A 15,497-nucleotide genomic window follows, 5' to 3' on the forward strand; every position below is an offset into this window, starting at 1 on the left:
TCAATTGCTATATGCTATTATTGTAATAATATGATTATTCCGAGTGATACAGTACAATAACTGCACTGTACATAACAGAGGGTGGTTGCATTTTTTATGTGGACTTGTATTGGTCTGTATGTCTGTAATTGTGTTAATGTTTGAGGAAAGTGAACAGGTTCTCACTAACTCCTTGTGAATCGGCTCCTTTTGCCCTGCCTGCGCTGCTCTGAATGAAAGCCTCGTTCTGATTGGCTGTCTGAACGGTGGCAGGGCTGATAAAGCCCCAGGCTTCCCTGCTGTTCTACATCACTCTGCTTTGCTCTCTCTCTCAGGGTGTGTGTGTTTATAACAAACATAAAGCGTGTGAGGACCGACGAAAGGGACATCTCTTCTTTTTTGCCTGACACTGTAAGTACAATGAAAGCTATTAAAGGAAAGAGAGAGTTATTATGAGCATAACACTTGTTGAGCTTTTAGAACACGGTCCAGGTACAAGGTCCAAATGCAGGACTATTATGGGATTTTGTTAGGTTGATGCATAACTAGGTAACTTGTCTTTACTTTCTCTTTCTGCATTTTGTTTCTTATTATAAAGCATGTTGAGTTTAATAATCTTTTTTTTTAAATTTCACCTTTCTATTTAAATCTAATAAGGCAAATGTCTGCAGACTTTAGCTTTTACTCCAATTTTACAACACCTACTTCAGTGCAGCATGACATACCATAAAGATATCTGCGCTTGATAACCCATAAAGTGTTTCCTGAGATGCCTGTAACTTTACAAATCAAAATAAGACTGATTATTAATTCAAGCTTTTAAATGAAAGTTTGTTTAAATGCTGCTTTGTTTTTTCTTCAAAAGTATTCTTAAGTTGAATTAGCATTCATTTTAATTTAGGACATCTGGGAATGTAGAGACAAATGTACAAAATGCAAAAAAGATATTCAAAAATTTCCTTTTTGGGTTAGGGTTAGGGTTTCTCAATGTAAGTCCATGATATGTCCTCAAATAGCTCATTTATGTTTCATGTGTGCAAATGTGAACAACTAATAGTACTTACTAGTACGTAATCAAAACGACCGGCCACCTTCTGGATGAGTCATCACACACACACACACTGACACTTCTCAATCCATTTGTATTATGTGGATTAGGGTGAAGAGATAACAGCCATACAAATAATTAGTAGTAGTCACTGTCACCAACCCTACTGATACAGCCAGAACTATTTTGCTTTCACTGATATTTCTATTATATCTGCTCTAAAAAGTACAAATATATGGTCAAATTTAACCAATAGCCTGAGCCTATGTGTGATTGATTGAGGAAAATCAGTGGCATAAATTTGTAAAATTAGGGCAAATTAGCTATGCCAGCAACACTGTTAAAACTTTAGTTCGGAAAGTTCACATTGTTCATTTTTATAGTATGTGTTTGGCAACCTGTAATGTTCTTATCAGCAAATATTGCTACTCATGTGCAGGGATGATGGTTGATTATTTTTTAATTGGTTGCACTTTATTTTACAGTGTTCTTACATTGTACTTACCTACGAAAGTATAAGGTAAATGCATGGGTTTAAGGTTGTGTTTAGGGGCAGGTTCAGGATTAGTAGCCATTACCCAGATATTCCAGTTATTACTAGTGCATAGTATGTACATGGGAAACAAGACTGTAAACTAAACTAAACTAAACTACACAGCTACCTACATTCATTTTATTCCCTTTTTTCACAAGACACTTTACCCCTAGTTGCTCCAGAGGCATGCGACCTCTGACATAGCAATTGTAAGTCGCTTTGGATAAAAGCGTCAGCTAAATTTATAAATGCAAATGTAAATTCATTTCATGAGGTGCATATATTTCACAAAATATGCTGCAAGGTTATTTATATTATAAGATACAACACAATAATTAACTGAAAAAAAAAAAAACCTACAGACAGACAGATAGATAGACAGATAGATAGACAGATAGATAGATAGATAGATAGATAGATAGATAGATAGATAGATAGATAGATAGATAGATAGATAGATAGACAGATAGATAGATAGATAGATAGATAGATAGATAGATAGATAGATAGATAGATAGATAGATAGATAGATAGATAGATAGATAGATAGATAGATAGATAGAGTAAATGAAAACTGAGAATATAAAAATATGCAAGTAACCCTAAACCAAACCCTAATCCTGACACTGCAGAAGTTACATGTAACACAGACACCTTAAAATAAAGTATGAGCAAAAACTATAAGAGTAATAATAAGTAAAATAACACTGATATGCTGCAGGATTGTTTTCTGTTACTCACTGAAACTGTAAGGTATTGTTGAGGATTTGCTATAATTACCTTTCATGTCTTGATCATCTGGCCTTTGGCTAGTTTTCCGCTTAATATACTGACAATTATGTTGTCCATGAAAACAGTGTCAATCACACTATACTGTAATATAATTACAGCTCTCGTCATTTGAGGACATTGAGAGGAGCCATACATCAGATTTACTTTTATTCCTCAAACTGAAAAACTACTCCTCTTCAGCCAAAGCGATGGACACTGCAGAGTTCCGGAGACGCGGGAAGGAGATGGTGGACTATATGGCGGATTATATAGAGAACATTGAGAAGAGGCAGGTTTACCCTGATGTGGAACCTGGATATCTAAGGCCATTGATTCCCGAGGAGGCCCCGGAGGAGGCAGAGAACTATGAGGATGTGGTCAAAGACATAGAGAGGGTGATCATGCCAGGGGTGAGTCAGTGATAACCAGCTGTTTTACTGTCTTAAAGGGACAGTTTACCCAAAAAATGAGAATTCTGAACACAAAATAAGATATTTTAAAGAATGTTGGTAACCAAACCGGTCCATTTCTGGTTCCATTTGGAAGCCAATGGGTTCCATCAAGTGTTTGGCTACCCATACTCTTCAAAATATATTCTTTTGTACTCAGCAGAAGAAAGAAATTCATACAGATTTGGAACAACTTGATGGTGAGTAAATGCTGGCAGAATTTTCATTTTTTAGTGAACTGGTGAGATTCGTTTAGGCATGATACTTTAATAGGATGTTTCTCTTACCTATATAGCTTTAAGTCAGTTTATCTATGATCAATTATTTTAAGTCTTGATGGCTATTGATAATTTACACCAAATTTACAACTTACTGAACATGTTCACGTTTGTGACATCATCACCCCAATAGCAGAGGCAACTACTGTCTATAGACACTGATTAGAGAAACATACCTTTTTATAAAATATAAAATACTAAAGTGAATATGCAAAATATCTGTATTTAAAATGTGTTTTCTAGTAATAATATTTGTATCTATTTAAAGGTGCTATATGTATTTTTAGCGGCCTCTATCGGTGATGTTTCAGAGTACAAACAGTTTTTACAAAAGGCGTTCGTGCTCTTGCTCGTGCTCGAACACAAGAGCGAGCACTCATGGTACCGACCACACTGAGACTGTCAACACACCGGAGAAAGCAATGTATAATATGATAACGAAAATGGTTAGAACTAGACTGAACAATTTCTGTGTAACAATAAGATCGTAGAAAGTAACATTACTGTACAGCCTGACTTCGTCATACTCATATTCTATTCAGAATGTGATTCTGATACTGCTCCATAGGGCTTTGATTATGAGGCATGTTTTAAAGGAGTAGTTCACTTTAAAAAAAAACTTTTGCTGATAATTTACTCACCCTCATGTCATCCAAGATGTCCATGTCTTTCTTTCTTCAGTCGAAAAGAAATTAAGGTTTTTGATGATAACATTCCAGGATTTTCTCCATATAATGGACTTCAACCAAATGGTTCAAGGTCCAAATGAGAGTTTCATTGCAGCTTTAAAGGGCTTTAAACGACACCAGACGATGAATGAGGGTCTTATCTAATGAAATGATCGGTTATTTAAAAAAAAAAATAAAAAAGTTTAAGTTTTATAAGCACAAATGCTCGCCTTGCTCTGTTCTGTGACGAGCGTTTGTGACTCTCCTGTTCAAACTCGTTCTTCAAAATGAACAAATCTTTTTTTTTGTTCATGACTCGAAGGGTCCTAGATAAGACACTTATTCATTGTCTGATGTTGTTTAAAGCCCTTTGAAGCTGCACTGAAACTCTCATTTGGACCTTGAACCATTTGGTTCCCAATGAAGTCCATTATATGAGAGAATCCTGGAATGAATCCTTTATTTCTTTTCAACTGAAAAAAAGAAAGACGTGGACATTTTGGATGACATGGGGGTGAGTAAATTATCAGCAAAAGTGATAAAAGTTTTTAAAAAGTTTTTTAAAAGTGAACTACTCCTTTAATCGAACCAGGAAAAGAAAAAACAAGTGACGTATTTTGAACGAGTTCTCAACAGAGCTGAACTGCACGCACTCTGGAATGTTAAGACCATTTCACAAGATGTAAACAACACTGGTCCAGAAACACTTCCTGTTTCAGTTTGTAACTGCTTTCTTTATTTCACATGTAAAGAAAACATCTTAAAGATGCTTCAATTTTAAATGTTCTGTTGGTTGTATTTTATCCCAGCTTTTATGTAGTGTTAAAAAACTGAAACAGGAAGTGCTTCTGGACCAGTGTTGTTTACATCTTGTGAAATGGTCTATACGAACAAGTTCCCCATTTAGGATTAGATCTTGTCAATAAAGCCAAAAAATCTGCAACAAATTTCTAGACCTGTCTCAATTTTATAACAGGGTTGGAGCACGACTTGACTGATTTTAATAAATGGAGAGACGATGAAAGAGACCAGGCTGAAGAAGCGTATTCATTTGAGTCTTCAGAGAAAAGAGACCGGGAGCCAAAATGATGTTTTAATTATGTATTTAATGATGATCTAAATACAAAATGATGAGTAGCATCTAACAATTTCTTTTAAAAAAATACACCGCTTGTAAGGGGTAACTTACAGTAACTACCAGTATGGGTATGGTGTGCGAGTAGTATAACAAAGCCTCACCATTGTTTGATTCAGCGATAGCTTTGATATGAGTGCCCATTTCGGTTTCTTCTTTTACTCGGTCTTCCATGAGTGCGACCAAAGGAGAAACCACAATGACAACTGGGTTTTCATTGCGTCCCATCTTCTTATCGACCATCGGAGCCAGCTGATAAATTAAACTTTTGCCGAATCCTGTAGGAAGGACGGCAAACACGTCTTTCCGATCGATAAATGCCTTTATTGCAGTTCTGTGTTCGTCTTTTAAAAATGAATGCGCTGTCGATTGCTTCTAAAACAGACGCGATAGCGGAATCTATACATCTCGATTCTCCAGCTGCAGTCATCTTTGCGGGAAACCTGTTCAAGTGCTCTTTGATTACGTAACTGCAGATCATCTGTCCATCATTGTATAAAGCTGGCAATTTGATTGGCCCGAACTTTTTTTAACTGATCATAATTACTAGAAAAAAAAAAGTCTAAACATTCTAGTTATAGACATAGAGCTCTTGTAACATCTAGTTGAATGAGTCTTTTTAATCTTTGATGGTTTTATTTTATTTTATTCTACCAATGTAGAACCAGGAGATTGGAGTGAACTTCTGCCATATTTTATCTAAAGTTGTGTATATTTCACTTCATGACATTATGTACACAATTTAAACTTATCTACCAATTATTAAACAGATAGGAGGATGGAGTTATGTTATTCACCATGCTTGCCCCATGATGTAAATGAAAATATTAGGTGCAGATAAAGATACACTGTATTTTCTTTAAAGGGCCAGTGGCTACTGTATATTGAGAGACCCTCAGAGTTTTCTCTCCTTAGACACACTCAAAGTCCACCCTTTTGTGGCTGGTAATCTGATAGTAAGGAAATTAATCATTAAACTCTGACCTGGGGTCAGAGAAAAGCCTCCCCCACACCTTAATTTCATAGCTCAGAGGAAAAAAACAAACATTTTAATTCAGTTGAAGGTGTTAACCTTCCCAATGTGTCCAATTAGACCAATTTTCCCTTTCAGAAGTCCTGTATTAATGCTTGTTTAAAAGCGGGTACTGGAACTAATGAATGACTCACAATAGGAAAATCCTGCAAGAGAGACAGACGCACAGTGCCTCAAGCTCACTCCTCTGCTAAACACATGGAATAATTTAATCTAGCCATCACAATTTCATCAAACCTTTAACTTTCTGAGAGAAAAAACCCAAATGTCATTATTTCTTAAGTCATAATCCTGTTCAAAATAGTAAAGGCGAACAACAATGGAATCAATATATTTAACCAAAATAAATCTGACAGATCTGACTGACCCTTATTCTTTAGCTTTGTAAATGTTAAATTACAGAAGGAAATAAAGAGGTTGAAAAAAAAAATTGTATGACCATTGAATATAAATTTTAAACAATTGTTTCTACATGTTTCCTGCACTGTTTCAGGTTACTCACTGGCACAGTCCGTACTTCAATGCATACTTCCCTACTGCCCACTCTTTTCCGGCAATGCTTGCAGACATGTTATCTGGAGCCATTGGCTGCATTGGATTTTCTTGGGTATGTTTTTATTTCTGTTCATCTATCCATCAAGTTAGCTCTCTGTCTGTCTGTATCCATCCAGCCAGCCAGTCAGTCTTTCTGTCCATTTGTCTATCTATTCATCAATTTAGGAACCTAAACCTTCCTGTCCATCCGTCCGTCCATCCATCCATCCATCCATCCATCCATCATCCATCCATTCAGCCAACTCTACATATCCATTGAGCCATCCACCCATCCATCCACCCACCCATCCATCCATCCATCTAGCAATTTGTATATCATCCATCCATCCATCCATCCGTCCATCCAGCTAGCCATCTCTATATCCATCCATCCATCTTGCTAGCCATCCATCCATCCATCCATCTGTACATACATCCAGTTAGCCATCTGTAGAGCCATCATCCAGATAGCCATCTGTATATCCTTCATCCAGTTAGCCATCCATCCATCCATCCATCCATCTAGCCACCTGTCTGTTCTTGTAGGCTGATGCAGGATTTTTTGTTTTGTAGGCAGCGAGTCCTGCCTGTACGGAGCTGGAGACAGTGATGCTGGACTGGCTGGGAAAGATGCTGAAGTTACCAGAAGATTTTCTTGCGGGTACAGAGGGCAAAGGGGGAGGGGTCATCCAGGTGAGATAATTAAGAAAAGATTTTGGCTGCTAGTAAGTTTATTTGAATGGCATCACATATGCAGGGTTTTCAACCAGGGGTACATGAAGGTTATTGGAGAAGATAATTTATAACTGAATATAATTTTAAATTGATGATATATATATATATATATATATATATATAACTATGTGAATGAACATTCAATTTTAAGCATCTGTAGGTTCTAATATCAACAAATTTAAAAAAATACAGTATCTGAATCGGCAACAGGATCTTGCGTCAGGTGTCAAAAAAGGGGACGTTTAAAACCACTTAAATGCCACATGCTCAATCCATGTTTACGGGTAATTTCTTTTGAACAGCAAAAAATATCAAATACATTTCACTAACAGCAATTTGTTTGTCATTGATTTCTTTCATAGGCCCTGACAATTGTTACGTCCAGTAGAAATTGCCTTTTAAGATGTCAGCTACACATGAGAGGAGACAGTCAGGCAGGCGTGCGTTGAGAGCAGTCCATGATCATTTCATCACTATTGATGCAGCAGTTGAGCAGCTGTGACCATTTAGAGAGAGACACAGGAAGCACAGCGTATGGAAAGCCCACTGATGACAGTCGGTTTGATGCTCTGTCATTAGGGCCGCTTTAGAGTGTGTCCTTCTCCTGGATGGTTTTGTCTCTGGGCTTTTCAGAGAGCTCACTATGGCAACATGCATTATTTTCACTGATAGCACACACTAATGAGGAAGTTTGTGGATTTTGTAAGCAATGCTTTTCAGCAAAGGTGGGCGTAGTGGAGAGGGGAGGAGAACAGGTGTAAGAAGTAAATTATACATATAAAACTGAGCATGTAGCGTTTGACACTGCAAGTGCTGGAGTGCATTCATTCTTCACAATATTCATTTGTAAGTCTTCACCATGTAAAGCCTGACATACGAACAGTTGATCAAACTTTTAGACAAAAAAAAGTTTTTTGAGGGTCATATTTGATACATTAGGCTTTTTGTGTCATATTTGATACATTCTGGCTCATATAGTGTGATAGAAGAGAATATGACGCTCATATTTGAGGATAACACCACATTTTTATTAGAGGAAAAAATATGCGATTTGGTGCAGTTGCTGATATTTATATAGTCAAAAAGTACGATTATGATAGATTGTAATGTAAATCAATGAGATCTTGCTGGCTTGACTTGATTATCCACAACAATGCTTGATGCAGATGAACGATAACATTTAATGAACTCTAGGAACCAAAAAGAGATACATTATCATCCTGAAACGTTAACACAAGACAAAGAACAGACAAAGTCTGAAGGTTTAAATACAAGAGAAGACAAGGGGCTAAATGAAGAACAGGTGTAAGTCATTAGTTGACATGGTAACACAGGTAACTATGGAAACAAAAGAGATGACAATGGAAACTGGAACCAAATCACAGGAACTGAAACCAGAAAAAAAAGACAAAATAACATAAAAATAAAAGGCCTTGAACACAGACACACAGGCAATCGTGACAGAACCCGAACCCCCCTCCATCCCCATGTTGATAATATAAAGGCCTTCCCAATTTTCATGACGAGTATGATACAGTAGGGTTATGTGGTGGATGTGGCATTTAACCAAAGAATTTTCCTATACTTGAAACAATATTATTATTGTTATTATTTTTTTGGATGCTATATTGTACAGCAGCAGCATGTCTTACTTTCTCGCCAATGCAGTCTCATCCCAAAAAGTCATATAACTGACGTTTTGGGACGTCTTTTGACCATACGTCAATATTCGCCTTTTTAGGGCCCCCTTAAACGTCGGTAGATGAGGTTATGGGATCCTAACTCTACCCCAGACCTAAACCTAACCCTAAACCTAACCCGTCACCTAACGACGTTTAAGGGGGCCCTAAAAAGGCGGATATTGACGTATGGTCAAAATACGTCCCAAGACGTCAGTTATATGACTTTTTGGGATGAGAATCTGTTGTTCTCGCAGGCAAGTCCCGTACTTGCTCTGCCACAGCAGCAATAAAAGCAGCAACAGCAGCAGAGTAGCGATATATTCCGCCAAGACCAAACATACAAACATTCATTGTCATACCCATGCCAATCAATCCGAGAGGTGTCTAGACAGAACTGCAGTCATGACATTTTCACTCCAAATTTGAAATTGGAGGTTGTTTCACAAACAACTTGTGTTCCCAAACAAATGTGCCACTTGTGTTCCCAAACAAATGTGCCAATAGTTTTCCAGTAAACCGAATCATTAGTAATCAGGATGTGGGTGTGAGCTGTCAGGCTGAGAAAGGGAAATCAAAGACAGCTCATGACTCACAAACAGCTGAGGTGATCTCTATTGAGGGGTTTCGAGTGGAAGTCTTCTCATTCACTCATTGAGAATATACAAAACAGAGCTTGAGAGCTGATGAAAATTCATCACCGCTGCATCACCAGGGCATATTGATTGAGGTTGTTTCGCTCAATTAAATATTCAAGATGAGAGAATTATGTGTCAAATAATATTGGACATGCCTACCAATTATGAGAACAGCTCAATATAGATAGCAACATTTGGTGTACTTGTGTAGACATGTTCCAATGAATAAATAAATATGCTGTTTGTTCTTACAGGGCACTGCCAGTGAAGCCACTCTCATGGCTCTTCTTGCTGCTCGTTCCAAAATCATCAAACTGATTCAGGCTGACCATCCTGACCAATCTGAGGCATATATTACATCTAAACTAGTCGCCTACTCATCTGATCAGGTGAGACAACAAGCCTAGATGAAAGATTAATGCAAGGGTATATTTAACCTACAGTACTTAAACTAATGATCTCCAAGATAATACACATTCAACTCCATGGCGTCGTGTTCTTCTGTAAGTAAGGATGAGAGTTAGGGGTGAGTAGGGATGATTAGCAAGAATTCTCATTGAATGGAAAATGTCAAACAATGCAAAATCAGGATAACAGTGAAGTGCCACTTGTTTATGAATGTGCTTACATTATATATGTGTCTGTAAAAGTATAATTGGAAACTCTGAATATTTAGACATGACAGTGATTGTTATGTTTTTAAAACAGTAATTAATTCAGTAATAACTTTGCAGTGTGTTGTTGAAATTTCAGGCGCACTCATCAGTGGAGAGGGCAGGGTTGATAGGTGGGGTGCGGATGAAGAAGATTCTCTCTGACAATAAGTTTTCTGTGCGAGGAGATGCATTGCGGAAAGTTATAGAGGAGGACAGAGCCACAGGACTCATTCCATTTTTTGTATGTATCTTATCATCACATGCTTGATTTTAATAACAGTGGAAAAACAACAAATAAAGCAACAAAGTATTATTACTGACATATTTTGTTGATCCTGGAACAAGATTTATGTCCACAATTTTTTTAATTCTGTCCTTACTCTAAACTGTACCCATAACCGATCCCTAAAATAACGATAGGTGAATAATACTGATGTTGAAATACCTAATCCTAGTTGTAAGCCCTTAACTTGAGATCAATTGTCTCCTTCACCCTCAAATATGATTGGTTGATTGGAATGTTGTTCCAGCATCAACAAAGACATGGATCAAGGAACATGTTGTACAGTAGTCATATACAGACAGTACAACCAAAAATAAATCAGACTATATATATAGTCTGATTTATTTTTGGTTGTACTGAACCAAAAATACATCTGAACTCTTCATATATATATATATATATATATATATATGAAGAGTTCAGATGCAAAAGCCTCTAAATGCCATTTGAAATTTTCTTCTTTAATGATGATTTTTATCAAACTTGTATATTTAAGTTCAGTTAAATAACAATTAATAGGTAATTATCATTGCCATTTAAGTGAAATCACTGAACTTAAATATACAAGCTTGATAAAAAAAATGATCATTCTAGAAGAAAATTTCAAATGGCACTTAGAGGCTTTTGCATCTGAACTCTTCATATATATATATACTGTATATATTACTAGTGGATGCAAGACACAATAGTTAATTTACGTAAGTAAAAATGTCTCATATGGTGGACCCAAAAAAAATTTGTGAAATATTCAAAAATTCTTTAGACACTTTGACCTGATCATGTTTTGCTTAAGGTTTTTTTTTTTTTTTTTTTTTTTTTTTATTAATTGCTAATGCAACCTTTTTACATCACAGACTGAACAAAATTAAGATTTCTTGGCAATTAGTTGACCTAAATTGGTATTATCTTATTGTGTACTCAAATTTAACAAATGAAAGCTATTCAACCTAATTCATTTGTGAGACAGTCTAAGGATGGCCAAAACCAGTGAAATATCAATTGATTCTATAACTCTTGAGTTCTTGTCCTGTACCATTTTCCAAATATAGTGAATAAACTGTGATAAAGTGAAAAATGTTGAAGGTGTCTGAATACATTTAGGTTTGACTGTACATTACAACTTCCATCCACTATACTGTATAAAATTAACAGTACAAAATAATAGAATCAGCCAAACATCATGGTAGAAAGATAGCAGCCACTCAGACTGTTAGAGAGCATGAAATGAGAACAAATTGGACATTTGTCTCTGCTCTTTCTCTGAACCTGTCCCCCATCGTCTGCATGATGGCTAATGCTGTTTGGAGAGCCTGTTTTCTGAATCACATTAGTCAAATTAGCCCTAGGCTCAGCCAGCAGATCTATCTAAGAAGAATTACAAAAAAAAAAAAAAAAAAAAAAGCAGGAGCAAATCTATTGGTGATCATGCAGGGATAAAATGAATTTTCCATTAAACATTGTAGGTTGTTGACTTATTTTGTTAGTACATAAAATATTAAAATCAATACATAATAATCCATCAATTTGATTTTCTGATGTTTCTTAGTTTTGTGCGACATTGGGAACAACTCCATCCTGTGCTTTCGACTGCATCACTGAGCTCGGCCCTATTTGTAAGACCAAATACCATTTATTGCTATTTTCTGTTGTAGCTTTATTGTGGAATATTTTGATGAATATTTTCGATTGTCAATATTTTTATGTCAGGTAATGCAGAAAAAATCTGGATGCACATTGATGCCGCATATGCTGGGAGTGCATTTATCTGTCCGGAGTTCAGACCTCTCCTAAATGGAGTAGAGGTGAGATAACATTCAAATCAAACATTGTGTTCTTAAGCACAATTCACACAGACTGCTCTTTAAGCCTTGAAAGGTGTGAGTGATAACAGAAGAGCAATCTGTGCTGGGCTCAACTATTGATCCTGTTACTTGGGAACGGCATGTGGACGACGGAGTCGTGTGTGTGCGATTGAGAATATTTAAATGTCACCAATGATGCGAGCTGGCATGAGCGATGTCTTGTGGAATGGGTGGGAAATTAGAGATCCCTGATCGTCCTTTGAGTTGACGTGGCACCCAGCTGGGTGTCGCAATGATAAGGGTAAAGTAATTTCCTGAGGCAAAGAAAGACCTTTAGATAAGTTCTTTTTTCCCCTGCTAAAGAAATATCACTGTTTATTAGCATCACTAGTTCAAACAATAGTGCAGATAGTGCTGCTCTGCTCAGACGATGGTTTTTATTATTGACCGGAATGACGGTTGGCTGCTGTTTCCGGTTTGCAAGACAGGCACGACTGGAAACTGGCAACATTCAGACTGTCATGACAGTGTCTGCCTTCTTTATTGCAGTAGAGAGAAAGGATATTGGAAAGGGGGGAGTGAGCAAAAAGATTAGACTTTGAGATAGTGGCTCTGTTCGAATGCTCATTGGACAGATGCTGCTGTTGATTGTGAATTTTGATGCATTGCATCAGAGTCAAGACTCAAGAGTAGGCTAGTTCATATCCAACAGGTGACGGATGACTCATCTTTCATTTTATTTTCATATTTCAAAATTACAGTCTTTATTTTAACACAGATTCTTGATTCTTGAGTATTGGGATAAAGAGGTTCCAAAAATGATTTAATTATTCAGAGTTATTCACCTATGTTTGGTTGCAATCTCCATGTTTTCAAAAATGTTTTTTTTTTCTTGCCCAAATACAAAATGTTGTCCAATTATTAATATTATTATTATTTTGTAAATATTGACAAACCTAGCAATCACTTCAATAAATGAATAACAGAATTGGCTTTATGCCCAGCTGCACTACTTCCTGAACTTCACCCAGCTCCTTGTTTCCTGTCTGCCATTATTGGCCAAATTGATTAATTCAGGTGTGTCTGATTATTGTTGCCATGACTACTGAGGTCAGGTACACCTGAATTAATCAATTTGGCCAATAATGGCAGACAGGAAACAAGGAGCTGGCTGAACTTCAGGAAGTAGTGCAGCTGGGCATAAAGCCCAATTGGCTTGATACTCTTTGGACCTATTTAACATGATGGAAATTATCTTAAAATCCCAAACAATTTTGTATAGAGCTCAGATGTCATGGTTGTAATAAAGACAATCTTAGCAAAATATCTCATGTAAAACTTTCATACTTGTAAAATAGTGTTATATCTTCCCCATGTCTTGTTTGAACTTTTGTGTTACTTCCTATTTATGTGCCATGTTTGTAGTCCCTCATAATGTTATCATGTTGATTAGTTCCCTGATTGTTCCCAGATGTGTTTTGTTAGATTGTTAACACGCATCGCACCCTTTGCTATTCTCAACGTTATTCAACAAATATAGTTACGAGGGAAATGAAATCGAAAAATTAGTGTGCCAGAAGGGCTGCCGCTTTTGCAAAGTTTGTGGCTGTGTCCAAAATCTCCAATCAAACCACAACTCCCTACCCCCTATGTAGCACTATATAGTGAGCTCACCAGCATAATAGAAACACCACTTTCGGACACTACTCGATCTTCTCTCGGCGCCGGTGATTATGTCATTGCTGTCGCCGTTCGCCATTTTTACGTTCAGCGCAATGCATGATGGTATGTAGGGCTTGGGTTAGTGACCTTTTCAAAATGCATTCTGGGATACATTGAGTGGACTATATAGGGTATAATAATCATCACTATACATTCGGACAGCACTACAAAATGACAAGCTCACTATATAGTCCACAATATAGTGAGTAGTGGGAGATTTCGGACACAGCCTGTGTTTGCTGTTTGATAATTATTTGAAACTTAGCAAACTGGATGCTCGAGTAATAAGATGAAAAGTTTCATCTTGAACTCATGGATATTACTAGCATGTATAAACCTTAATTAAACAATTTAATAATCAATTAAAAGAGAATGTCCAAAACATGGACATTAACAGAACGCTTGGTTACACAAAAAATGCTTGAAAAGAACACATGGCAAACATGAAGGCTTAAATACACAATGACTATAGACTAGCCAATGCAATGAAACAATGAACCAATGACAACATGACACATCACACAAGGGAACACGTGGCTGGATCACATAACAGGAAATCAAATGACAACAGGAAACATGACAAAGACATGAGACATGACCAAAACAAGACATGACAGATTGAATGAGTTCACTCGATGACTTCCATTATGGTTTCGGACACAGGGGGGTGATTAGGGGGTGATTTCGGACACAGCCCTTGTGTTTCCCTTTTTCCTTGTCAGATGTAGATTGTAGTTGGTGCGTGTCTCTGTTTTTTAGTTCTCTGTATTTCTTGTGTTGCCTGGCTTCTCTATTATTTTTTGTTATTAGGGCTGCAAAAATAATCGCAATGAAACCACATTCGATTTGGCAAAGGCTGTTAATTTTACCAATGACAGGCAAGTTTTTTTTACTTTTGCCCACTGTCTCAAAGTGTTAAAAACATCAAAATGTGTTTCTCTTTTAGTTTGCAGACTCTTTCAATTTCAATCCTCATAAATGGCTCCTGGTCAACTTTGATTGCTCTACATTGTGGTAAGTGTGAAAAGGATTATTTAATGAATCCTCTGACCCAATCTACTGTATCCCAACACACTATATGGATCAGCTTTGTCAGGCAACAGAGGAAACGATTCTAGCTGCCATGCAAACAGATGCGGTCATCATGGTTATATATGGACTCAAATTGACCTTGATATACACTACCATTCAAAGGATTGGGGGCAGGAAGATTTTATTTATTGAGTTATTTGAATAAAATTAATAATGCATTCATTTGTTCAAAAGTGACAGTAAATAGTTTGACACTTGAGATGCACATGCTATAAATGTATGAAATTATTCACTTTGGAAACAAATCTTGAATCCCTGCCTTTTTGTCAAACAGTTCTTCCCACTTTTCTGTAAAGTGCTGAATAGCAATAAAGGGAACCTTAAACCTTGAACCTTAAAACAAAGGTTCCAAGACCTTTTCTAAAAATGAACTGGACTTTTCTTAGTCACTGGCTAACCATTGGTGAATTATGTACTGTACTGCAAGTACATAAAAAGAAAGATTCTCACATTCATATAT

At 36.7% G+C, this 15,497-nt stretch overlaps 1 protein-coding gene across 1 annotated transcript in view; it reads left to right on the forward strand.

The window, feature by feature from the left end:
* The first annotated feature begins 283 nt into the window (after positions 1 to 283).
* The window catches only part of ddc (dopa decarboxylase), a 29,619-nt gene continuing 14,405 nt past the window's right edge, over positions 284 to 15,497 (forward strand). Inside the window, exons 1-9 of the mRNA XM_039669144.2 lie at positions 284 to 390; positions 2,535 to 2,743; positions 6,390 to 6,503; positions 7,004 to 7,123; positions 9,737 to 9,871; positions 10,236 to 10,379; positions 11,968 to 12,034; positions 12,129 to 12,223; positions 14,892 to 14,959. Coding sequence (XP_039525078.2) covers positions 2,543 to 2,743; positions 6,390 to 6,503; positions 7,004 to 7,123; positions 9,737 to 9,871; positions 10,236 to 10,379; positions 11,968 to 12,034; positions 12,129 to 12,223; positions 14,892 to 14,959 — 944 coding nt within the window. The 5' untranslated portion in view covers positions 284 to 390; positions 2,535 to 2,542. The remainder of the gene's footprint in view (positions 391 to 2,534; positions 2,744 to 6,389; positions 6,504 to 7,003; positions 7,124 to 9,736; positions 9,872 to 10,235; positions 10,380 to 11,967; positions 12,035 to 12,128; positions 12,224 to 14,891; positions 14,960 to 15,497) is intronic.

The sequence above is a fragment of the Pimephales promelas genome, chromosome 12, assembly GCF_988280905.1.
Source record: "Pimephales promelas chromosome 12, fPimPro1.hap1.1, whole genome shotgun sequence".
NCBI classification, from domain to species: Eukaryota; Metazoa; Chordata; class Actinopteri; order Cypriniformes; family Leuciscidae; genus Pimephales; species Pimephales promelas.